This window comes from Peromyscus californicus, unplaced genomic scaffold, assembly GCF_007827085.1.
Source record: "Peromyscus californicus insignis strain IS unplaced genomic scaffold, ASM782708v3 Scaffold_8__1_contigs__length_139910024, whole genome shotgun sequence".
Classification (NCBI taxonomy): domain Eukaryota; kingdom Metazoa; phylum Chordata; class Mammalia; order Rodentia; family Cricetidae; genus Peromyscus; species Peromyscus californicus.
Genome location: NW_026294606.1, coordinates 43,821,545 through 43,848,383, shown reverse-complemented (window position 1 = coordinate 43,848,383; position 26,839 = coordinate 43,821,545). Strand labels below are relative to the sequence as shown.

The 26,839-nt window shown below is 40.0% G+C and overlaps 1 protein-coding gene across 2 annotated transcripts in view; it reads left to right on the top strand.

Annotated features, from left to right (window-relative positions):
* The window catches only part of Amph (amphiphysin), a 212,972-nt gene that overhangs the window by 146,307 nt on the left and 39,826 nt on the right, over window positions 1-26,839 (top strand). For both annotated transcript variants that reach the window (XM_052729190.1, XM_052729191.1), the window contains exons 6-11: window positions 2,636-2,743; window positions 4,414-4,499; window positions 13,913-13,988; window positions 14,591-14,673; window positions 17,083-17,221; window positions 18,376-18,504. In XM_052729190.1, coding sequence (XP_052585150.1) covers window positions 2,636-2,743; window positions 4,414-4,499; window positions 13,913-13,988; window positions 14,591-14,673; window positions 17,083-17,221; window positions 18,376-18,504 — 621 coding nt within the window. The remainder of the gene's footprint in view (window positions 1-2,635; window positions 2,744-4,413; window positions 4,500-13,912; window positions 13,989-14,590; window positions 14,674-17,082; window positions 17,222-18,375; window positions 18,505-26,839) is intronic.

The window sequence follows — 26,839 nt, the reverse complement described above, 5'->3', positions numbered from 1 at the left end:
CCTCCACTTTTCTTTCTTCTCTTCTCTTCTCTTCTCTCCTCTTCTCTTCTCTTCTCTCCTCTCCTCTCCTCTCCTCTCCTCTCCTCCCCTCCCCTCCCCTCCCCTCCCCTCCCCTCCCCTCCCCTCCCCTCCCCTCCTCTCCTCTCCTCTCTTCTCTTCGCTTCGCTTCTCTTTGCTTCTCTTCTCTTCCTCTCACTCCTTTTTGTCTTTCTGTCTCTTCATCTCTATATTATAATAAACTCTTTCTGCGTGGATGCAGCACCAGGTTTGTGAATGAAATGTCCATGAATGAAATGTCCATGAATGAATGTCCACCATCACTGCCGATGCCATGTCTGCATGGTGTGTCTCACCTGCCCGCCGCTGCATCTGCCCAGCATGCCAGCATGTTTTCCCTCACGTGTGGGACTCCCTGGTCTGGCCAGCTAAGGGGTCCCCCATGTACATATATCATAACACCTCCTTTTATCTGAGTTGTCCCCAAAAGATGCAGGCCATGTTTAGCCTGGGTCTTGCAGCTTCAAATAACCTGATGAAAAAAAAATTTTTTCTTACAGGCAGGACCAGAAGCTTATTTTTTAATTGATCCCAGATCCAATCAAGTTTAATTGATTCTATATCCAACCAAGATTAACCATGATGTACATCTAAAACATTATAAAAAGAATCATTAAACAAATCAGAGATTTAGCAGCTTATAAGACAATATAGTTATCTCCATTGCATACATAATTTTAGAGATAATAGTGGTTGAGGGGCTAGGAAGATGGACCAGTGAAGTCTTGTTGTGCAAACATGAGAGTCTGAGTTTGGATCCCCAATGCTCAAGTAAGAAACTGGGTAAGGCAGCAGGTACCTGAAATCCTAGATGGCCAGCAACTAAATCTGTGAGCTCTAGATCCAGTGAGAGACCCTGTCTCAAAAATTAAGGTGGAGAACAATGGAAGATGATACCTGATTCTAACCTCTGGCCTCCACATACATGTGTGCACCTGCACATACCTGCGAACACATGTAAATATATACACTTGCGTACAGATACACACACACAAATAGTTATTGAAAGGTCTCAGATGGGGTTCAAGAGGGTCACAGACAAATCATTAGAGAGTAAGGACTACTAAAAGAGCTATTAACAGCATGGATAGAAAGACAAATAGACAACAGCATGGTGGGGGCTCTAAGGAGTATCCAGACACGAAATACAGACAACATGGCAGGGTATGTGAAGAGAGGAATCTGAAGCTCATGTAGCAGAAGTAGGAGTCTCTCTTTATACATTTCTGAAGATGGGTGTGGTTTCCCAAAATAAGCTATGGGTGCTAGGAATGCACCGAGCTATCGCCTCTGCCCCAGTTCTCTTTTTCAATTCTGTTTACCTCTTTAGGTTTCAACATGGATAACTTATTATAGTGGACTGGCTGTTATGGTAGCAAGCAATGACTAAATTCACTCATTAGTCAAGAATATGGAGACTAGTTCATAGAGAACACAGTAAGAGGGCAGCAGGCTAGGTAGTCAGCAGAGCCCAACTTGAAGCACAAGGGCCTTGAGCAATGGAGGTCTCCATCCTGGAGAAGTCCTTTCCTGTGTAGGTTGAGTTTCTTTATGGGAAGCTTCCTGCAAAGTAACTTGTTCCATATGAGGGAGAACAGTCCACACTGGCTGCTATACAACCCTGGGAGCTTAATGTGGGTTATTGTGCACATAATTTCTAGCTATATGATCCCTATGCAAGTAGGGGTCATGCAAATGAAGATGGCCCTGGTTGAGCAAAGTTCAGCCCTGATCAAAAACTTGGTCATGAGGCTGGAGTTTTTTGTGTTGTCAAGGTTGCTGTACTCCATAGCTAGTGGTTCAGGATTTCAGGAGCAAGCTTGTGAAAATTCCTTAATAAGGAATGGGGATAAGTTAGTGCACAAGTAGTATCCCTGTATACTGGACACCAGCATTTCCAAAGTGATAGCTCTAGACATTCTAATACTCAAAGGACAGTGATAGACTGGAAAAAGATTTCTGAGAAAGCAAAGCTGTCTTAGGGAACTGCAGTTAGTACGCTGTTACAATCATAAAACACAATCTAAGGTAGCTTTCTCGTATCTTCAGACTGCAAGCATATTGTGAGTGAGAGTAGATGCTAATAGAGTCCAGCTTTGCCTGCTACCCCAAAAACTCTGGGATTCTACTACTCTTTGTTAGAAACACATGCCTTTAGTTGCTCATGTTGGCTTCATTATTATCAGAAGGGACACTCTTTATCACACAAAGGTCTAGAAACTTTGTTCTGATTTTTAGCAGTCTTTTTTTCCTACTCATATTCCTGCTCACCTCTATCTTCTGTTAAAACCCTCACCTTCCACGCCAGTGAGGTGGCTTAGCAAGTAGGGGTACTTGCCACCAAGCCTGATGACCCACCTGAGTTCAATCCCGGAAAGCCACACAGTGGAAGGAGAGAACAGACTCCTGTAGATTGTTCCTTAACTGTACTCACTCAGGCACATACATACGTAAATGCAGCGGTTCTTTTAAAGATTTTAGAGGCTTTCAACACAGAAAACATTTGACCTTTGACTTTTGGCAGTCAGAGACTCTGTGACCACCTCTCCTTCAGTACATGTGTTTTCCATGTTGGCAGAATCGCATCGCTAAGCGCAGCAGGAAGCTCGTGGATTATGATAGTGCTCGCCATCACTTGGAGGCTCTGCAGAGTTCTAAACGGAAGGATGAGAGTCGAATCTCCAAGGTAGGGATGGATCCAGTGGGTGACATCACTCTCCACATCTTAAGGCATGTAGCAGCCTTGTTTTTAAAAGTTAGATACTTCTTTTTAAAGGAAGACTGCAATCAGGACAGAGTTCCAACTACATCATACTTTTCTAAGCCACTTTAATTAAAATAAGTTTTTTTCATGTGATTATAAGCAATATCCATGAGTGACAATTACTGACACATTTTGACCAGAGTAAATCTGAGCCCCTTGCAGTGTTGCAAGATCAAAGAAACAAAGGAGAATTTCTGTGCTCGTTATGGTCCATGAACACTTCTAAAATATAGTGTCAGGTGGGAAGCCAACCTTGGAATTCTCAGACAAAACTCCCAGTTGAAAATAAAGACAGAAACTACTTTTGCATAACATTAATTTCTTGGAGAAGATTCATTTAAGTAGCTCTTATCATTATTATTGTTACTTTTTTTTAATGCTGTGATAAAACACCATGCCTAGGCAACTTGCAGAAGAAAGATTTATTTGGGGCTTTGTGTTTCTGAGGGATATGCATCCATCACATCACAATAGGGAAGTATGACAGTAGGCAGGCATGGCAATTAGATCAGGAATCTGGGAGCTCACACTTTAAATCACAAGCAGGAAGCAGAGAGATCAAAGTCAAAATTGTGCAAGTCTTTAAGCTCTCAAACCCTGCCCCCAGTGACATGCTTCCTCCATCAAGGGTATACCTCCCAAGCCTTTCAAACATCATTACCAACTGGGGACCGAGTATTCAAGTGCCTAAGACTATGGGGATCATCTCATTTCAGCCACCACAATCGTGTATATCAAGCATTGCAGATGCCAGCTCTCCACCATTCTCTTGGATTCCAGTCTTGGTTTGTCTATTCTACCATACACCATTGCCAAATCATCTTCCAACATGGCATCTCTAGATCAGGTTCCCTACTGGTTACCTCTCTTAGTGGACCCCATTAAAGAAAAAAAGATCTAACCCCCTAGCATGACATATAAGACCTCCACAGTTTGGTAATAACTTACTTGTACACCCTTACCAACTTTCAAGTCTTTTCCTTTCTCCTTTCCTTCTATACACCCACCCAGAGCAGATCCTGCATGAATTACCCATCAGTTCCCAAGCACATGTGATAGCAGCTACCTTTCACACAAGGCCTCGCAGAGGCTAAGCTTTATAGAGTACTTCATCATGTTACCTTTCTTTCCCACATACCCAAATTGAAGCAATCGGGCAAGGTTATGCCATGGAATTCCAGCCTGTGGATCACTGCCTTTGTGTATAGTGGTGGAATATTTTCTCTGTAGTGTGTTCTATAGCAAATTGCAAGTCTATTTTGAAAATACATCTGGTAATGATTTATACCTTCCATGAGGCTTGGACTTTTCTGTAGGAGCATTCATGAGCAGTATCCACAACAGAGATCTTTAAAGGCTTTATGGCGTTTCTGTTGAATCAACAAATCAGACCAAGGTTGGGAGAATACCATTGGCTTTCTTGTGAATCTTCATTTTTCATATTTAATTACAAAATAGTTTGGATTTCAACAAATATCTCTCCTCAAAGTCTTCTCAGGATAGCACAAGGCTACTCCTGTTTAATACGAAGTGATGCTTTGTGTATAGGAGTGGCTTCCCTTGTGTGTAAACACTTTGTGTGTCATTTCTAGGCAGAAGAGGAGTTTCAGAAAGCTCAGAAAGTGTTTGAAGAGTTCAACGTGGACTTACAAGAAGAGTTACCATCATTATGGTCAAGGTAAACATGCTTTTGCTCCAGTTTTCACACACTGCCTTTGACAGTTCAAGAGGCGTGGCTTCCCTGTGTTATCTTCCTTGTCTGGAATGCTTCTGTGCTGTCTGGGAGAAGGTCTGTACCTATGCTTTCCAATATGGAAGCCACTTGTCACATATACATGCTGAATACTCGGGATATGGTTGGGGAGGACTGAAAAATGGAATTTTATATTTATTTTGTTCTATCTCATTTTAATTAATGGCCATATGTGCCTGGCAGCTATTTAGACCCTGATGTTTCTCAAGTGGACACTCAAACTCTTACTAGGAGAATTTCCCCTAATCTTAAGATTTACAGTAAGACCCCTCCTGCTCTTGGTTGGATTTTCCTTATTCTAAGACTTCATCTCATCATCTGATTCTTTGAACTTTTAACCTGGGCTATATCCCTATTTCAGACACCAAATGCTGTTCTTATTTACAGGCATTCCACAATTCTCATGGCATCGAGTGAGATTTATGTGGTTTATTTACTACTCAGTGGTAGAACCAGAAAAGTACCAGAAGCAGTGATACCTTACGTTCCTCAGTTCTCCTCAGCAGTTCCGTGCTACCAGCCCCTCAGACAGAACTCAGCTCGTCATGCCATATTACTTTTAGTCAATCTCCTCCCCTACCTTCCAAATAGCTGATGGCCCTGAAGAAATTAAACACATATGCAGGCTTAATTTCCTGCTGCTTTTATCCGAGGCTCTCTTTAACTGAAATTGCACACAGTCATGATTTTTCACAAGTACATAGTTCTTTTCCCATTTACATTGCTCAACCCTGAAATTGAAGTCAGTACTTTTAATCTTCAGTGTCTCCTATGGGGAAATGCACAGGATTGGCCATGCAGCAGTGAACATGTCTTCAGTGATAAATGCTAGAATTCCTGCATCAAACTCATCTTGGACATCCAGAAATTATTCAGTGTGTCCAGTTGTGCTGTGGTGTTCATCGTGGCCTCTCTTCTCTGTCTTCTGCCTAATTATTCTATTTATCACTGAGGCTGAGTTATTGATACCCACTATTTTCAGGCCCATTATCCTCTTCAGTTCTGTCAGCTTTTTAAAAATACATTTTGCTCTCTTTTTTGGATGTGCATATTATAGAGGATATTATCCTTATAAAACATCCTATGTTTTTGTTTTCTTGGTTTGAGACAGGGTCTGGTGTAGTCCAGGCTGGCTTTTAATTTGATTTGTAGCAAAGGATTACCTTGAATTCCTGAGCCTCTTGATTTCACCTCCCAAGTGCTGAGATTGCAGGGGTACACCACCTCATGGAGCTACAAAGTGTCCTCTGCTATCTCTCTTAATAAATGTTTGTCTGATACCTGCTCCAAGCCTCTGTTGCTCCATCTGTCCATGGTACCTTTCTCACCACCCTTTCCCATTCTTTCCCTTCACTCTGTTGGCATCTTTGGATCTAAAAGGCGGATGGTATTAAGCTCACTGCCTGTCTTTGGTTTGTTCTTCGCTTCTTTTGTGCTTTTATTGTCCATTGCTTCCATGTAAGAAATTGTTTCAAAATGTGGATGAATAAAGAGGAGAAGTGAGGCCTGGGGAGATGGCTCCGTCAGTGAAGTGCTTGCCATGCAAGCGTGAGAATCTGGTGTGAGACCCCCACTGCCAAATAGAGCTGGGCATAGTGGCATGCACTGTAACCCAGCATGAGGACCAGAGACAGATGGATCGCTGGAGCGAGCTCACCAGCCACCAATCAGGTCAATTGGTGAGCTGCAGGTTCAGTGAGAGACCTTGTTTCAAAAAATGAGGTGAGAAGTCCACCTGGTCACCATATACACATGCGCAAATGCACACACACACACACACACACACACACACATGCACAAATGCACACATATGCATACATATGCATGCACACAGACATATACACATACATTGAAAGAAATAATTGTAGCATGAAATCTAAACAGTCTTTTAATAAAAAACCCAGGGCCAGATAAATACAGGTAAATACTGAAAGATCAGAGAGACAAAGGAACAAGCCACTGCCATGTCTCACCTTACCAACTCCACGAATCCTCTGACTGAATGCCTCTGAGTCCTCAGCTGAAGGCTCTCCAGCTGAAAAGGTTCAGCCAAAAAGGTTCTAGCTCCTGTCTCCTCACCCCTAATATACCTTTCTCTGCCCAGCCATATTACTTCCTTCTTAGTGCTGGGATTAAAGGCGTGTGTGCCTCCCACGTACTGGGAGCAAAGACATGAAATCCCAAGTGCTGGGATTAAAGTCATGTGACTCCCAAGTATTGGGATTAAAGGTGTGTGCTACCACTGCCTGGCTCTGTTTCTCCCCTAGGCTGAGTCAATCTCATTCCAGGGTGGCTTTGAACTCACAGAGATCCAGATGGATCTCTGCCTCCCGAGTGCAAGGATTAAAGGTGTGTGTCACCACTACCTGGCCTGTATGTTTATCTCGTGGCTTGTTCTGTCCTCTGATCTTCAGGCAAATTTTATTAGGTTACATAATATATCACCACAAATAATCTACTACATAGAGGAACATACAGGTTGTAAAAGACTGTATTATTTATTATTTATTCAGGGGAGTTGCTGAAGGTTAAATTTATAGTCTCACTCATACTACACAAGCATTCTACCTCCTGACCTATATTTATATTTTGACCAAACTTGTGATTCATAGGAGATGATTATAAAGTATCACTATAATGAAGGAGGACACTACAGGGGATGCTCAAGCTGAATTTTTTTGAAGTCAGTATTTGGTGAACAACTATTCTAAGCTGATGAGTACACAAATAAGGGCATGGGTATTGTAGACTTTTAGTTCTTGGAAATTCTTTTAATTTTGATTTTTTAATGTGTATGGGTATTTTGCCTATATGTATTTCTGAGTACCACATGTGTCTGGTAGCCATGAAAGCCAGACAAGGGTGTCAAGTCCCCTGGAACTGGAAAGTTAAGGATGGTTGTGAGCTGCCATCTGAGTGCTGGGAACTAAACTCAGGTCCTCTGGAAGAGCAGTCATTTCTCTTAACTGCTAAGACATCTCTCCTGTTCCAGTTCTTGAAAGTTTAATTAATTTAATGTGGCATGAGGTTGATTGGAAGGCGAATGCTAAGGAGGGAATTATGGACAAAGGCTAAGAGGTTAGATTCACTTACTTATCAAATATTTATTAGCCACCCACTGGGTGTCTAGCTTCTTTGAGATGTTACAGATCTTATACTGAAAGTTTTATTTTCTTACAGCCTGCACTGAAGGACAAAAGGAAACAAAAAGTAAAATGTCAGATAAAGAAAACATAATACTGACATTGCTGGTTGACCAGTGTAGCTTCAGAGACGAGGGAAGACTTCTCTCAAAGACTTAGTACATAATGAAAATGAAGGTTTGGGAACACATGAGTTCCATCTTATGTGTGCTGTGTTTGAAGAATCATTAGGAAGTCTATTAAGTTATTAAGGTAACAGTGTCTGGGGCTCAAAAAGGAGAATAGGAAACACTAAGTATGAGTGATGTATGCCCAGATGCCTGAGGGGCAATATGAAGCTATGCATAGCATCAGGAAGCCCTGAAGGAAAACCTGAGAGGAAATAATCATAGCTCTATCAGGGCCCTGAAAGAAAGAAGAACCTCAAGAAGCTGTGAATGGAGAGCACTCCAGTGATGAATGTGTTCCAGGAGTGGCCATTATAATAGGAAGATCAAGTACTGGAGGACTAATGATATTTCACCTTTGCTGAACTTCCAGAGAGGGCTCAGTGGCTGGAGGGCCCAGAGGCTCCATGGCAGGCACTGATGACTCCATCAGACATGAGGGAACAGCAGAGTGGATATCTCTGGTTTGAAAATCTTGATTTTAGGATGAGGATGAGGAATCATGAAACAAATACAGAGAGTTGATAGAACAAGGTAGATGTTTGAAAATTAACTCTTGTCACTTTGAAAAGATCACAGTACCAGTGGCAACAGGGGGATATCCGGCCTGAGAATGTGTGGGGGAGTGGCGGATAGGAACTGTATGAGGGTGTTGATAGCACTATTCAGACAGGGCTGGGGACTGTTTTACATGACTCTGGCTTGAAAAGGGCTGGACTCCCGTCGACTCTGTTGCCTGGAATAAAGAAATAGTTACTTCAGGTGCAGGGTGAGAGACTTTGGTGTACCCAGTCATAAATGGAATATCTTCATCAAAGTCTCCCTCCCCTTAAGTCTCAAGTATCTGTGTGGAAGAAGAGGCATACATATTGTAAAAGAGAGAAGTGATGGATGACTCCAAGGAAAGAGCATCTTCTAGACACAACAGGACTGGCACATATGAACTCACAGAGACTATGGTAGCATGTGCAGGACCTGCACAGGCTCAAGACAGACAATCCCATCACTAAGAAGGGAAAGTGAACACAGGATCCCACCCCTAACCAAGAAGCTATCTGCAACTGATATATGCTGACGAAAAAGAAAGTTAGTTTTCTCCAGTGGAGTCTTGCCAGGTACACATCACACTTAAAGGCAGGTTTTGGGCCCAGAAGTAGTTGGGAAACACAAAACAAACTCAATGGTATTCTTGTAGATTTTCTGTCTTATTTTTTTTTTGTCTTATTGGTCTTTTGCTTGTTTCATTTTGATTTCTGTTTTTGTTGTTTTGTGGAGGTTTTAAATGCATGTGTTTTGCTTTTGTTTTTGTTTGTTTTAGAAAGAGTGAGAAATAATGTAAGGTTGGGCAGGCAGGGTGGTGGAGAGGATCTCAGAGGCATTGGAGGAGAAGAAAACATGATCAAAATATATCGTTTGAAAAAAATTGAATAAAAAAGTATATAAAAAAACTAGCGAGAGGTAGTAATTTTATACAAGTTTCAAAAATAGGGACACAGCTACTTGAAAATGTAAAGGGGAATTTTTGCCTGGAATAGGTTACATGTGAGACCTTGGGTTGCTCAAGGTCACAACTGGAGCCATGAGAATGATGCCAAGATTGTGGATCTGACATAGATGTGGAAGAACTGGTATAAATAAGATGTCTGGGCCATGCTATGTGTACTTGCTTTTTAGGTAGCTAATACCATAGGTGTAGTAACCATGAGACTTGTCCTAATGCAGAGTGGATGGGATGGGGTTGCAGCTTGGATGTGCAGAGGCTAAATATTTAGCAGCAGGAGTGTGATTGGGTTCAGCATCTGGGGAAATGTGGAAGACTCCTCTAGCTCCACCCCTTCTCTGAGGCAGGTGAGGTGGTAGAAACACAGGGGAAGCAGTGGCATCCTCCACCTGATGTACAGAATTCTCTCGGTGCATCCTAGAGGGAACAGAATATGAGCTTGCACACACCATCTGCTCTGCTTCCAAATATTTCCATCATTTATGAGAAAAAATATCTCTGTGATGCCAACGTGTTGATAGTGATGTCATCAAGATGGCTGAATTAAAAAAAAGATTTTGACAACTAATCAGAAGCATCATGGTGATACCATAAAACAGACCTTTTGGGAGGACTGGTAACATCTGAGGATCTCTTATTAATAAAAATCTTGTGAAATGAGCCTTTCGAGAAAATATCAGCACCCAGCGTCTGACTCTCCATAAATGTAAATATGTATTTCACTGCTGTTCATAAGTCAAGGCAGTCAGAATGTACCCTTCCAATGCTTTTTCATTTGTCTATTCATTAATTCATCCTTTCATTTGTTGTTCACTCACTCACATAATATTTACAGTGTCCTAGGTACCATACCAGGGGCCAAAACTGTAACTGTGACCAAGTCCAAGGCCTCTTTTGGAAACAGTCTCTGATTTCATATATTGGAGAAAGCTTATATACGATAAATTGTACCACCACCACTGTGACCATATTTTCTAATTATCACATGCTACTTAACTTCTAAATTCTAAAATCAAACAAAATATTATAAAAGTTTACATGCTTATTTATTTAAAATACAGTATTTTTTCCTGTATTTGTTTCTCTGTATAAAAACTGATATAACATACTCCATGACAGAGAAATAAAAATTAAACATGAACATGTAGTGTCTTAGTTCCTATTACTGTAATAAAGTACCATGACAACAGCCACTTAAGGGAAAAGGGCTAATTGGGCTCACAGATCTAGATTACATCCACTGTGGCAATGAATTCACAGCGGCAGAAGTTGAGGGAGCAGGTCACGTCCACATCCTACAGAAGACAGCAATAACTGCATGCATACTAGTCCTCAGGTTATTCTCTCCACTCTCACACAGTTCATGGTCTCCTGCTTAGGGAATGGTGCCACTTACAGTGGGCAGGTCTTCTCACCTCGTTTAACACAATCTAGATACTACCCCACAATCATACCCAGATGGCTCGTTTCCCAACTGCTTCTAAACTCTGTCAAGTTGAACATTTCAGACCAAGTATCACAAGTACATATTAGTTTTTCTTTTATGGTAATTGGATTAGTGATTTAATATATTAAGTGTAACAGCCCTTACCAACGGATAGTAAAAGTACACTAAGAAATATGCTCAAAATATGCATAGGTGATAACAATGGGGAAATAAGTACATGACCAAAAATTTTGTCTTTAACTATTCAAAAATTTAAACTTGAAGGATGCCATGTTTTCACTATTAAATTTATGGAAGTTATATAAGGTGATATGCAAAGGTAAGAAGGAAAATGGCTCAGTGAATAGAAACAGTTTGACAGGTGAATATCAAAGCTTCCTTATCCAAACTTTTCACTAGAATTTGCATATATGAAACATATGAAAATGATGAGTCAGGGGTAAACTTTCCTTTATTGGTTTTCTTTGGAATTTAATCATTACAAAAAAAGAAACTCAAAACAGTATTCACTGCCATGGCTTAAATGAAAAATGTCCCCTACAGTGTTCAGCATTTGAGCACTTGGTCACTGTGGGTGGTGCTGTTTGTGGAGGTTTAAGTGATGAGGCCTTGCTAGAGGAAGTGTGTCATCAGGGATGGCCTATGAGAGCTTAAGGCATCACCTTACAGTCAGTTTCTCTGCTTCATGATTGCTACTTAAGATGTGGTTTCAGATTCCTGCTACTGCTGCCATGCTGTCCTGACCATTATGGACTCTTATCACTCTCGAATTGTAAACCCAAATTAACTGATTGTTGTCCTGGTCATGGTGTTTTATCAAAGCAGAAGACAAGTAACTACCCGTCTTCCTGTGCAGCTTATGTGTGCCTTGCTTAAGCAGATGTTTACAGCTGGGATCCTTTAGCTGTTTGTGCCCATATCAATTCGTTTTTTATACTTATTCACATATGAACTACTGTGGCATCTTGCCATTCCCATGTAGGTTTATACTTTGCTTTTATAATTTAAGTATAATTGGTGCAGATGCTCACTAATTAAGCCTCTTAGTATCATTTGAGCCCACCACTATGGATGTACCCAGAGTTGGGTAGGTTTTGTTGAGTAATTAAACAAAGAAAGGATTAATTACAGTCTAAGAAAAGGGGTTATACATTCCACTTTGATCTTCTGGAAACATTTCTCTAAAAATACTACAGTGAGTGGATTCCCCTGTAGAGCATTGTCAGGGAACCCACACTGTCTCTCCTTTCCCTCATAACTATGTATGACCTTGTCTCTTCAAATTCAAGTGCCAATTATGTCCTCTCCCCTATCTCAAAGTATATCTACATGCTTCTTCTGGTCTGTAAATAAGTGTGACTCATAGCCTGGCAAAGGCCTCTGCCTTTGACATCCATCTGCCTCTCACTGTTAGTCTCTGATCTGAGTCCTTACTGTGTCCCAAACGCACTATGCCAGGGTTTTTATTACTTATATTCCTATATGTATAAGTATATGGACGTGTGCAAATACATATATTTGTTCCCTGTATCTGTGGAGAATTGGTTCCCAGAATCCCCAGGGGAAGCAAACCTCCATGGCTGCTGAAGCCTCTTACATAAAACAGTGTAGTATCTGTGTATAACCTGCTTTCACATTCTCCTGTGCACTTGCAATCATCTCTAGATTACTTATAAGACTTAATAACACGACAACATTATGAGAATAGCTGTTGTAAATGGTTCAGAAAATGAAATGGAGAAAGAATACAGTCAGTTCAGGGCAGATGCCCTCTGTTTTCTGATGGTTTTGATCCGTGGGTGCTTGAACCACAGTATACAGAACCGTGGATATAAAGAACCATCTGCATGCATGGATATGTAAAATATGGGGCTTGAAGTCAGCTACAAGAAAAATATGTGAAGTCAAGGTCACATGGTAACTGTGGGTATAAGAAATAAATATAATGTGGCAGGGATTTCAGGTACAATGATGATACAGATTTACCATTTAATTATCACTTCATTTCAGAGTTCTTAAATTTGGCTCCAAGTTTTTATTTTAGCTAAAATTCAAAAAACACCTAATTTAAGCAGAATTTGCTGATACTGAAATAGCAAGTTATTGTTATAAAAAATTTAAAATAGCCGGGCGGTGGTGGCGCACGCCTTTAATCCCAGCACTCGGGAGGCAGAGCCAGGTGGATCTCTGTGAGTTCGAGGCCAGCCTGGGCTACCAAGTGAGTTCCAGGACAGGCGCAAAGCTACACAGAGAAACCCTGTCTCGAAAAACCAAAAAAAAAAAAAAAAAATTTAAAATAGTCTATGATTTTCTATTACATTTTCTTCTTTGGGGGTTTTAACACTCGTTTTCTCTTCCCGTGAATTGCATGACACTGAACAGTTAATCTCCATTTACTTTTTCTAGTAAATGAGAATAACTGTCCCAGGGGATTGTTGTGAGCATCAAGTAAGGGACAAATAAAAGCCCCTTGATGGTCCTGGTTCCATCGACCCTCATGATTTCTCCACTTCTTCTCACTGAAATCCTACACACTGCAAGGTTCAGCTTAAGCAAGAGAAGATCATTAAGTTTCCTTTTGTCTGTTGAAATCCTTACTTAGTTTTCTGTTTTATTGAGAGTTCGGATCTAATTAAACTTTTGGGACACTAGTTATTTTGGGGAATGTCACTGAAACAATAAAATGAATTAAATTTAAGTTATTGTTACTCAGATGAGTTAAAAAGAATTAAGCAAAATAGAGTCCAGATACTCTTCATTTGGAATTTATCCTGGGGTGACAGGCTAAATCTCCATTTGGCTTTTGTGCTTACTCTTAGGGAACTCAGATGAAGACAGATGGAATTTGCCTCATGTCCCAGCACCCTTCCCAAGGCTTCCCTTTACAAATGTGTTTGAGATGGTGCCAATGGGCAGCTTGTGTGCTCAACATCTACAAAAAGTTAGGCTTACTCGAAGATGTTATTAAATCCAATGTTGTTCAAACTCATGTATAGGAAAGAGTCTTAATATGTTTCATTGCCATTAAAATCCATTTTTTGCTAACTGGTCTCTCTTTTATTTCTGTTTCCCCTTGGTAGACGAATCGGCTTTTATGTCAATACTTTTAAAAATGTCTCCAGCCTTGAGGCCAAGTTTCACAAGGAAATCGCAGTGGTGAGTAATGGTGACTGTTTCCCTTATGGAAGGCAGTGTAAGGAAAGCATAGGGTATGGCCCAGATCACTGACTAATTCACCCTCTTCCATGGCTTCTGGAGCAGTGGTTTGTTCCTACTCTGAACTATTCGTCCTGCCTTTGGTCAGTAGTAAACACACAACTCTCTACATCCTTTGAAGGTCTTGTCACAGCCTCACTATCTTGTTTTCCTCTTCTGTTAGTTGAAGTTGGAATTTCAAGTGATGTTCTAAACTGATGAAAAATCAGTCTCAAAATATTCAGAAAAGCATCAGCCACATCGATTGCTATTATTTTTGTAGTTCATCAGTACAGCCATAGGACTACTTCGAATAGAATTAAAACAATCAGTTTTCCTCTTCTGCTTTATATTCTAATGAATACATATTTGATTGATTTAGTGTTTGGTTTATTTCGGCTTAGCTGCAGATTTTAAATTTGGTATACAGAATTTCAAGTGCCCTGAGACCAATCTAATTCTTAGAATAATTATAGCTTCTCATTAAACAATTTCTTTCTTAGGGAGAATAGCATGGGTGGGCACTAGAATATCCTGTAGCTAATAGGCCTCTGTTCCCTTAGCTTTGCCACAAGCTCTATGAAGTGATGACGAAACTTGGTGATCAGCATGCTGACAAGGCCTTCAGCATTCAAGGAGCTCCCAGGTAGGCCACTGTTCCTTAGAGCTAATTGTGTTCCATGAGCCAGTGATGTGCTGTGTGTTGGCTTTTCTGGAGTCTGGAGACCACATTCTACTGTTTCACTTACTTTGTAAAAGTCTAAAGGGGACCTTCTCACCTGGAGAGTGATTCCAACCTTAGATTTTGGGCTTTTATACTTCCTTCTAGCCTTCAGTTGCTTTAATATGCTACTGGTCACAGTAGAAGTAAGTAACTGCCTCTCTGATTTACATGAGACCTGAGAGCAATAGTATGGGGTAGTGATAATTTCTACTTGTTACTTTATCAGGAATAAAAAAAAAAATTAAAAGACTCCATAGCTTCATACTGATTCTTATCCTTTGAAGAAAGGAAAGAAGTAGAAGAGACCTCTCCACCATCTACCTCTGCTTTGGCATTTACTACACAATCTGGCTATGTTATGACTCCATTATATGTTGCTGTTAGTATGTCAGCCATAGATTAAGGGCCCAGTGGCACATCTTAGCTGTTTACCTTGGTTTGATTTCATGCCCACTTTCTCTTATGATTGTGAAGTCTCTTGTCTCCCACCCATGCTTAGCAAACCTTGAACTGGAAGCCAGAAGCCCTTTAGGTTTCAGTTATATGCCTTTGGGGTTAATTTGCTTTGTTTTCCTTGTTGAAGCCCAGTGACCTCTGTCGTTAAAGAGCTCATTTAAAAAATATCTACAGAAAAAGTGGGGTGCTATGGAATGAAATGGTTTCTAAGGTCATGTTCAGTTCTAAGATTCTACATTTGTGGTTTTTATGCCAGTCATTGTAAACATTCATAGGAATGTACTTATAGAAACATTCATAGACATATGCAGTCCTAACTTCTCCATATGTCAGTGTGTGATGACTGCTGTTTTGATCACTTACTGCTCCCGAGAGTAGCCATAACTGTAGCCCCTGCTATGGTTACCATGACCTAGAAGAAGCCAGGAAAGGTACAGAATTATGGCTCCAATATTGCTTGAATATCAAAATGACTTTTGGATATTGTAAAAGTAAAACAAATTAAGAAAGTAAGAATGGCTTCCTCACACGGAAATGAAAACAACAGATGCATTTGAAAATACAAGTTTCAAAATCAGCTAAAGCAAGAAGTAGGGTCATGGCTACTCAACAAATGTCTCTTCCTCTTTTTTGTTCTTCTTTCTTCATATTCTTACTTTCTTTTTATTTTTTTACATTCCTCTGCAGAGCAAGGTGGTGAGTTAGCTCTGTGGGAAATCTCTAGACTAGAGCATAGATCGGGACTATTTCCAGTCAGAGGTCATGATTGCTGGCCCAGAGCCCCAATCATGTAGAGCAGTGGTTCTCAACCTGTGGGGTGCAACCTCTTTGGGGGTTGCATATCAGATATCCTGAATATCAGCTATTTATATTACAATTCGTGACAGTAACAAAATTACAGTTATGAAGTAGCAATGAAATAATTTTATGGTTGGGGGTCACCACAACGTGAAGAACTGTATTAAAGGGTCACAGCAATAGGAAGGCTGAGAACCACTGATGTAGTGTCTCCTCTCTGAAGAACCTGGCTCCCTTAGCTCTTAAATGTGTAGACCATGCTGCTGCGTCTGTGCTCTTATTTAGGTCACAGACTCTGTTCCTTCTGGCTTTTGTCTTTAGAAGTTCTTAGAGAGTAGGATGTGTCCCGGTTGCCATCTGAGTCATCATGTTAAGCTGTTCCCAAGCACCTGGCAAGGTGCCTAGAACACGGTGGCTTCTTGGGAAGTTGTGGAATCTCACCTGTCATGTGGTCTGTTGGCAACATGTCTGAGTTAGTCATTGTCTGATAAAGCATAGAAAGAAGGAATTGGTGTCTTCCTCAAATGTAATCAGAAAGCTCTCCCACAAAAGATTTATTAACACTCTCCTGAGATGCCTTTGAAAATGAAAGTGACAGTTTTCTGAGTAATTTTCTATGGATGTGGCATGACATGATTCTTCTGTATGTCAAAAGTGAAGCTGGTTTTATTACTACATCTTCTGTTGGGGAATCTTTGAAGCTTGTTTGGCATGTGGAGAGAATAAGACATGTGTACTAAGATCTAAATGCAAATGTAGTAAAACCCTGAGTGTCTTTCTTTGTTTGATTTTAACTTATTTACTCTCTACCTTTTATATATCTAAAGTGGGGTCAGTATTGCATGGCTGCTGTGAAGAAAAGAGATCATGCATGGCTGGATTCTGATTCATAGGGAACAATAAGTGGTGTCAGTTATCAGCATCTGTTACTATTACTCATAACTAGAATTAGCCTGGAAATGGAAAATCAAAAATCAGTGATACTAAGCTTCAGGATTTCTCTGGGATAAAGAATCTTGGGTCACAGGAGTCTTGCTTCTCAGAAGGCCTCTTGCTCAATCCTCTGTATCCGTCCAGTGATTCAGGTCCACTTCGCATTGCAAAGACACCATCACCCCCAGAGGAGCCTTCGCCCCTGCCCAGTCCAACAGCCAGTCCCAACCACACACTAGCACCTGCGTCTCCTGCCCCAGTGCGACCCAGGTCACCATCACAGGTAGGAAGTGTATACCGGGGTCATGGTAGATCTCATGGGGAAGTGATTTTTCTCTGGGATCATCCTATGGTGACCAGGCTTTAGAAAAGGTTTCTGTGGCAAGACTAAGGTATGAGACAGTAGACATTATTACTACCACTATGGAATCAATCTGTTTTTCGATTTGATTTTTGGTTTTTTTCCCCTATACTCAGAGTTTGATCTTTTGGACTTTCTTGCCTATTTGGGCAGGAATGTACTCATCTTGCTTTCTCTTAGAATCCTGCCTTTCAGAGGCTGGGGATCTATTCAATGATGGAGCACTTGCCTGGCTTGCTCCTTGCTCTGATTTCAATTATTAGCCTGGAAAAACAAAAATCACAACTTCCTAGCTCCATTTATTCTACATTCTTCCTGAACCTCCTTTTCACTGCGGGAGGCTACACTGGAGTCAAAGAATGCCCAGGACTGCAGTAATGTTTGGTATTTCATCACCCATATGCTGTTACACGTGAGTGTGGTCCCTTAGTAAAAGCCTGGAACAAGTTAAAAGAACCTGTGAGGACCAGGCAAAGGGAACTGAAGAGGAAAAAATATCACTTTTGATTTCCCTACATTGAGTGAAAATAGTATTTCTATAGGGTCATTTGACGTCCATGGTCCAGTATAAGCTTTGTAAGAAGATATGCATAATAGATTCCAAGGTTCTCATCTCAAAATTCTGGAGTGCAAAGTCAAATGGAAGCTGCCTCTGGTTGATCTCATTGATTCAACTGGGAAAAAAAAAAAAAACAAAAACAAAGAAAACAACTGGCTTAATTTTTGTTTTCAAATTCCAATTTTCTGTTGACATGAGAAATCTTTGTAGTTGAGCTGCGAGAATGTATGGCCTCTGTGTGACATCATAGGTCCTGTGCCCTGGGCAGTGTTCCAGTTGAGATGCATGTACTCTTATCATGAGCTGACTTCTTCCAATTAGGCTATTGCACATCAGTGTTCAGAGAGCTACCCAAGTGGACAGCTTTCTTGACTTGAATCAAGTAGGCTTACACCTAAGGACAGCTCAGTTTCATTCAGAAGTCAGTCTGCTCACAAAGCTGTGCTCATGTGACAGTTGCTTAAAGATGTTACCGACAGTGTCTTTGGCTGCCATGTTTGTATTTGATGCTTCCTAGACAAGGAAAGGGCCTCCTGTCCCACCTCTGCCTAAAGTCACCCCAACAAAGGAACTGCAGCAGGAGAATATCATCAATTTCTTTGAAGACAATTTTGTTCCAGAAATCAATGTGACAACACCTTCCCAGGTGAGTGCTCAAGGCAGCTGCCATGCCTATTAAAGTACCATGATGGGAGGGACTTTCAGGTCAGTTGCAGAGAAAGTAGCAGATATTTGAGCCACTAGTAAAGTTTTGTCACTTGGTCTTGCTTTATTGCTTTGTGTAAACAAAGGATTATTAGATATACAATGTATAGAATTTGAATATTCTAACAATTAATGAGTAGAATATTATTTATTGCAGAGTATATTGAAAAGTATAAAATGAAGAAGAGTTGCTGTCATCTTACCATTGTGACATAACCATGTATACACTCTGGCCTGTTTTCTTTATCCTCACTCCCTTGAGGATTGGTCAGTTTCACATTTGAAAAATCAGGTTGTGTTGCTATGCAGCCCTAGCATTGCAACTTCAGCTCACTGGTCATTTTTTATGTCACAATATTGTCTTCACAAAAGCATTGACCCTTACTATCCTATCAGTTGAATGGACCAATCTCTGACTCTTAGCTACATGTTAATTTCCAGATTGCATCAACCCACATATTTCCTACTAGCCAGAGACATTTTCTGTTTTTCAACATTAACAATTTCACTGTGAATATTTTAGGGTGACTTGTACTTGCTCAGTTGCTTTTCCCTGTGTCCACCCATAGCATCCTCTCAATTCCATCACAAGTAGGGACTTCAGTCCTCTAGAAACCTGTGTACTTAGCTGAGGACATCTAGGAGATGAGGCTACTTAAATGGCAAGAAGGTAACACACAGAGTAGTTCGGAAGTAAAGATGAGTTCAGAAGTGTTCTTTCTTTTTAAGTGTTTTTATTTGAAGTTTTCTGGCTCCCTGACAAGGACCCTCATGATGGGGAGAGGGAGAATCAAGGCACTTTTGAAAATTACAGATGCCCGGAGAGTCCTTAAGTACTTCTGGAAGCATTAACTCTTGCTAGTATTATTGAGTGAAAGAGATGGGAAGTAGGGTTGGTTGGGGGAAGGGAGAGGGAGTCCTTCAGGATGGAAGCCTCAGTTGATTTTGAAATTACTACCCACCAGAGAAGTAAGGCAGTCCTTTAGGTGTAGGAGACACTCTATTTAACCTGTTTTCTTTTAATTTAAGAGGGAGAAAGAAGAGGGCTTCTGGTTTTTGTTTTTGTTTTCTTTTGTCTGAGAGGCACCCTGGTTCCAGTAGCTGGATCACAGAGTATGAAATCCAATGTTTCCCTTCACTAAATGGCCCCTGGTTTCACATCAAGATGTGCAGGGATGTGAAATGGGATTTATATTTCGGCTTGTCATTTTGGGTTATTAGGTGGAGAAAAAAATCTAGTTTTATTTCAAATAGAAACTGCCTTTTCTGCAATGTTTTAACAGTTTCCTCAGTTGCTTGTCCTCCTGTGGCTGAAAGCAGCATTATGTGTCACTTTAATACAACCAGCAGTTACTAGTCTTGGAACCTCACTCTGAGAGATGTTTTGATCCATTGGAGGTCATCAAGGTCCAAATCAGTGATGCTGAGCTGACTACTGCAGTGAATTAACGGAGTGTGTCCACGGAGCTGTCCACCAAGCCAAGGCTGTGTGACGACTGCCCATTCATCACTGCCCCACTTAAAACAGTCCGTCTTCAAATGTTTCATGTAGGATTTTTGGACATGTACATGTTACGTGCTTACAATATTAGATGCATTGAAGGGACTGTATATCAGGGCATATATTCTAAACTAATGGATTATATAATCTGGGTAATAATGTTTTTGGCAGTGCACAGATGAATGAATAATAGAGGAGAGATAGCAATTCTTGATGAAAAATGAAGTATTGAAAACTTGAAAGCTGAAAATTATCTGAGAAGATTTCCCCCAACATTAATAAAGAATGATTCTTTTCAGTGTTGTTTTGGATTTTTGCTAAGTGAGTCATCCTACATTTAGAAGATAGTTTATGGCTGCAGATGGCTATTTTTATCATGCACTTAATGGGAAAGAAAAACACTTGTGTTCATCCTGGCCAGATGCTGCAAATGTAAGAAGCAAAATCTATTCTGTCTGATGGAAAAAAAATTGTCTCAGCAGCAATACTTTGCCCACTGTGTCCTTGGGACAGAGAACAGAAATCCACCAAGCCTACAGAGCCCTCTAATGGCCCAAACCTTAACTATAGCTCAGAATTTTCTATGGGAAAGGCTTTTTTCTTACTCAGGAGGACACTATGGAATGTTAGACCAAAATGTTTTCCTGCTTTCCTAATTTTTTTGCTCACAAAAATAAACTGCTAAAGGACAGCTCATTCTTTCCTAATCTTCCCTCCCAAGAACTTAAATAGTAAAAAAGCAATCCTGTGTGTGAATCCTTTATTATGTTCTAATTTTTTATTAATTCTTTGAGGATTTCATACTATATATTTTGGTAATAATTCACCCCTTTTCTAATTACTCCCAGATCTACACCACACCCTTCCCTACCCACCCAACTCTGTGACAACTTCTTCTTCCTCTTCCTCCTGCTTCTCTTTTTTTCTTCTCCTTCTCCTCTTCTGCCTCCTCCTCTTTTTTCCTTCTTCTTCCTCCTCCTCCTCCTGGTCCAATTTGTGCTGCTCATATATCCTTGGGCATGTGGCCTTCCACTAAAGTGTGGTCGATCTACCAAATATCACATCCTTAAAGAAAATTGACTCTCCCTGTACCTGAAGCTGAAGCTACCAATTACTAGTAGCTCCTCAACCAGGCATGGGACTTTATGCACATATACCTTCTCCATGCTGAAATTTGTCTGGCTTGAGCTTGTACAGGTCTTGTGTATGCTGTCACATCTATTGTGAGTTTGTATGTGAAATTGCCCTGTTGTGTCCAGAAAAGAGTTTCCTTGTAGTCACCCATCATCTCTGACTATTATAATCTGTCTGCTCACTTCTTCCCAATGATCCCATTGGAAAAAAGGGGTGGGGGTGAGTGGTGATATAGATGCACCACTTAGAGTTCAGTATTCTACAGTCAATTCCTAATTCTCTGTGTTTTAACCAGTTGTGGGTCTCTATGTTAACTGCCATCTACCATAAAAAGAAGTATCTCTGATGAAGGCTGAAAGATGCCTTAATCTGTGGATATAACAATAAGTCATTAGGTTTGGTTTAATCTATATTCATTTAGTAGAATAATAGTAGTAGGTCTTCCCATAGTCTCCCTAACCTGTCTATCCTGAGGCTCTTGGCCCGATAGTGGCACCAGGAATGGTTTTTAACTTACAGAGCAGGCCTTAAATCCAGTTAGAAAATGATTGATTGCCCCTAAGATATTCATGCCACTATTGTACCAGTGGGCATATCTTGCCAGGCAGGTTGTTATTACAGATTTCAGGGTTCACAGCTAGGTGGATGGATGATTACTTTTTTCCTCTTGTAGTGTGTAACATATCTCAACAAAAATAAAAACAAACAAACAAAAACCAGTAAGACAAAGAAACAAAAAGCCACTGCTCACCCCTACACACAAATACAAAACATGGAATCTATTTTGTATTATCCAACTACTCATGAGCCTGGGCCATGCAATAGAGTTGTTGATAGACCCAGTGATACTCCATTAGAAAAACTCATTTTCCCTTTCCCAGTAGGCATCAAATATAAACAGCTTCTTAGTTAGAGATGGTTTTGACTCTTCATCCTCTTCTCGGTGTGAGACTTTATGTGTTTTAAACCATCCTGTGCATGCTGTCACAGTTTCTGTGAGTTGATGTGTATATGTCTCATTGTGTCTGGAAGATACTGATTTTGTGGAGACATCTCTGACCACCTCTGGCTTTTACAATATGGCTTTGTCAGTCCTCTTCCTCATAGATAGATGCCTGAGAATTGAGGAGGTGTTTAATAAAGACATCTTACTTAAGGTTGAGTGCTCCAAAGTCTCTCATTCTCTGCTCATTACCCAGTTGTGGGTCTGTGTTAATTGCCATCTACTGCAGGAGAAAGATTCTATGATGAAGTGAGACACTGATCAATGGATATAGCAAAACGTCATGAGTAGTCATTTTATTTTTGTATTTTGTTAGCAGAATAATAGTAGTAGGCTTTCCCCCATAAGGCCCATGAACTAGTCTCAGATTCTTGGCCACTTCAGCAGCATCAAGACAGGTTCCATCTCATGGAGTGGGCCTTAAGCCCAATAAAAACAAAAAAGTGGTTGGTTGCTTCTATAATATGTGTGCCATGCCACTATTTTACCAGTATTTATGGCTATTATGAATAGAATGGCAATGTGTGTTCTTGAGAGGCACTAACCTCATCACATGCTATGAAAAGAGGGACTCAGGTGGGGGTCATATAAGACTAGAAGGCTGCCGGGCAGCAGTGGTGCATACCTTTAATACCAGTACTCAGGAGGCAGAGCCAGGTAGATCTCTGTGAGTTGAAGGCCAGCCTGGTCTACAGAGCGAGATCCAGGACAGACAACAAAAATGACACAGAGAAACACTGTCTCAAAAACCAAAAAAAAAAAAAAGACTAGAGGGATCTGCATCTAATTTCCCCTTTTTATAGTTCCATGCACAAGGTTCTTAGAAGTACTACAACAAAAGCCCCAATTGGCCTTTGTTTATGCTACCTTCTCTAATGGTCCCCCAGCTTGTTCTTGAGAAATAGGATTCTAGCCCTCTCTTTCTCTCCTTTATCTTCAGAAAATGATTTAAACTACTTTCTAGTTTACCTTGGGGACTTGATTTCAATCCATCCTCACCTGCCACCAGATCTTTTCTAAGGGATCTTGACTCAGGACAATTATTTTTTTCATATACAGTATTTAATTACTTGAAATGTATGTGTCAGTAACATTCTATTGTCAAGATTCATGGGATTCCATAAGTTAAATGTTATGTTAGTCAGAGGGGGTAATTGACGCAGCAGTCACCTTCCTAACACAGGCCTTCCCATACTGAGGCCTCTTCACACAACCAGTATAGCTCTCTGTCAATCCACTGGTCATAACAGAAGCTCACTCAAAGCAAAGAAGCCTTCTGCCTTCCGTTTCCCCTCAATCACTGCTTGGCTTTTACACTCAGTGACATCATAGATGAAGGCACTGCATAAAAACCATGATGTGCTGAGCTCAGAATGACTTTGTAGTCATTCTGAGAAAACAAAAACAAAATAACTAGGCCATCAGTTCCCTAGAATGTTGAGTTCACTCTGTGTCAACTTCCTAGGACATTGCGGGGGGTCCCCACGTGTGTGTAGGAACGTGAGGGAATGTGGTAATAGAAGGAGGATGTTGCATCAGTTTCTAGGAAAAAGGACCTGAGTTATATTATTCTTTTAAAGCTGTAATAAATGTTGTGGGGAAGGCACTTGGCAAGATCATTTTCAGTGAGTGAAATTTGCTTCATTCTAAGATTGTGAATATAAACTATTCCAATCCTGTCAGTACACTGTAGTTAATGCCAAGGTTCGAGTTAGCTGTAATACATCTGCAACATTCTCCTAACACATTTCTAGTCTTAAAGTTAGATTTCCTCAGCCACTGCTTCCTCATATGTATTGATGGAATGCTACAGCTTTGCTCATTTTTAGAAATTATCAATTGTTTTGTTAAGTGAAAGGTATTGATATTTTATGAAAAAGAACTCTTATTTGGTCTTGTTCCTAAAAGCTTTGTCGTCTCTGCCTTAAACTTCCCTTTTGAGCTCCTCTGCTTCATTAAGAAGTTCTGGAGGCAAGCAATGCTTGGGATATAGTAAACATTCGTAGAATGTGTTGAAAGAACAGAAGAAGGAAACAATCTCTAGAAGAAGTAATGCCAATGCCCTCATTGGTCTGTCTTACTAAAATAATGGGTTATGACTTCACACTGTGTATATGCATGTGCATGTACCTGTGAAGTTATGGGGTTTAGTTTGGAAATACCTGCTTTATATCTAAATGCACTGTAGCTGTAGCTATAAATTGCAATATCTACTACCTCATATGATTTTTGAAGGCTTATATATGCTAAAAAGGACATATAATTAACATAAAAATTTGTAAAATAAAACAAAGCACAAGATAAAAATTAGAAAGTATAATTCAGTTTCCCAAAAGTAATATTTTTAGTAATTGTTACTATATCATTTTTTTCTCTTTAAATAGTGAAATAAAATGTAGTTTTGAAATTTTTACAGTTTTTTATTGTTTTGTAATCTGTTGAATATTTTACTGAAAATATATCAAGATAGTCTCATGTCAGTTTGACTTGATCTCATCCTGATAAGCATCAGGGTAACTGCAAATATGAAGGTATGTTATGACAAATCTAACCCTTCCTCCTGGTGGTTCTTTTCTTTAGTGAGTGTACTGTGTGTTAACATACAGTATGGCGCACATATTTAAAATGTACATGCTACTGAGTATTGACCTATATATGCACTAAGAAACCTCAAATAAAATGTATATGGTGAGTACACTTGTATGATTGTCAGTACACTACGCCAAAGAAGCTGATACTCTCAAATGTCAGTTAGACATACATTTTAGGTGTTGGAGTGATACTATTGAACCTAAGTATAGTTACTGGTTGGTACTAAGTGTACAGGTTAATGACACCTATAAATTCTGATTTTTTTAACCCATCAATTTTCTCTTTCAAGGTCTTTTCTGGTTTCACTGTGCCTTCTTTTATAGTTTGCAATATACAGATATTGACATTCTTTGCTTGATGTATTCCTAAGTATTTCATACATTAGTACTACTATAAATCATACTTTAAAATTTCACTTTGTGGTTATTAATATTATATTGTAAATCCAATTGATTTTTATATATTAACGCTATGTCCTGCAGCCTTGAAAACTCAATTACTAGTTCCTACAGTGTTTTATGAATTCCACTGCCTTTTCTGTATGCACCAAAGCTTTCTGTGAATAAATACAGTTTAATTCTTCCTTCCTTCTAACTAAGATATCATGCCCTTCTTTATCCTGCTTTATTTCATTGGCTTCTATCATAATGTTGAATGGAAATGACAAAGCAGCCATGCTTGTATTAGTCCTAGGGCAAAAAGGTTGTAAAAATTCACTGTTACACATGCTGTTCAATGCAGATTTCACAGAGTAGTATTTTTATGTTTTATGAGGTTCTCTGTTTCTTCATAATAATTTGAATACTTCAAATGCCAATATGAGCAACATTCTGGTGGCAAGCTGGTTATGTTGTTTTTATAGTTCTATCAAAACCTTATTTGAAGCGAGTGCCTTCAGAAATGACCTTTGGGATTAAAAGAGTAAAACTGATATAATTTGAGCCTGAAAAAACAGGACATACTTGCAGGTAGTCAAATGCCTATTATGAATAATTACAGTGATTTTATGTAGTCACAGATACTATGTCATAATAGTAATAATATCAGCTTCCATTGTTCATACGTTCTATACGTTAAACACAGTCCATTTATTGTCTTTGCTACTCACAAGAGTTCTACTAGTCATATTACATCCATTTTATTCATAATAAAAATGAAGTTCAAAGAAGCTGAATTAATTCATCTTTGATCTCTCTGTTTTCATCCAAGCTTCTCTAAAGTGACTCATTAGGCTCAGGGGGCAAATAAAGTCCATGTTCTGTGGTCCAATCTTGTAATGCAATCTTGGGAATTCCTCAGGGGATCTTTGTGGTCTGTGCTTGAAAGACATGAATGATACAGAGTTCCAGCAGCTGTCTGGAGAGGCACTGGGGTCAAGTGGACTTGACTACAGTCCTGCCTCTCATTTGCAGTGCACCTGGAGAACCCAGAACAATGAACGACCTTGTTCATCAATTCTTTTACCTCCAAGCAAGCACATGATGCCATTCTCTTTCAGCTTTTTAATAGGGATTATATTAAATGATGCAGGTAAAATGCAGTTTGGAGAACAGTCACTCTTTTAAAGAACATAATAATGCCATTGTCACAGACTGCATTGAAGTGCATTAACATAGTATAATATGGCCACATGCCAACTTCTTAGACTATCACCTGCCTAGCACTCTTCTTGAGAACTTCATACATTGATCATATCCAACCCCACAATTCTTTCCATATTCATTCCCCCATTCACCATTCAAATTCATGTTCTCTTCTTCTTTTGTGTTATACGTAACTAGTGTTGCCTCTATGTACATGGATACAGGCCTAAGCCCTGTGGCAGGGGCAACCTCCCAGGGAGCTCCTACCTGAAGAAAACTTACTCTCTCCTCCTCATCATTTATTGACTCCCTGGAGCTCTTCATCTGGGGATGAAACCCTGTGAACCTCTTTCTCACCCTCAAGGGAATGTTGGCTGGTATGGTCTTGTGCAGTATTCATAGCTGTTGAGAGTTCATGGGTTCAGCATCCCTGCCCTGTCCAGAGAGCACTACTTTGTAGTGG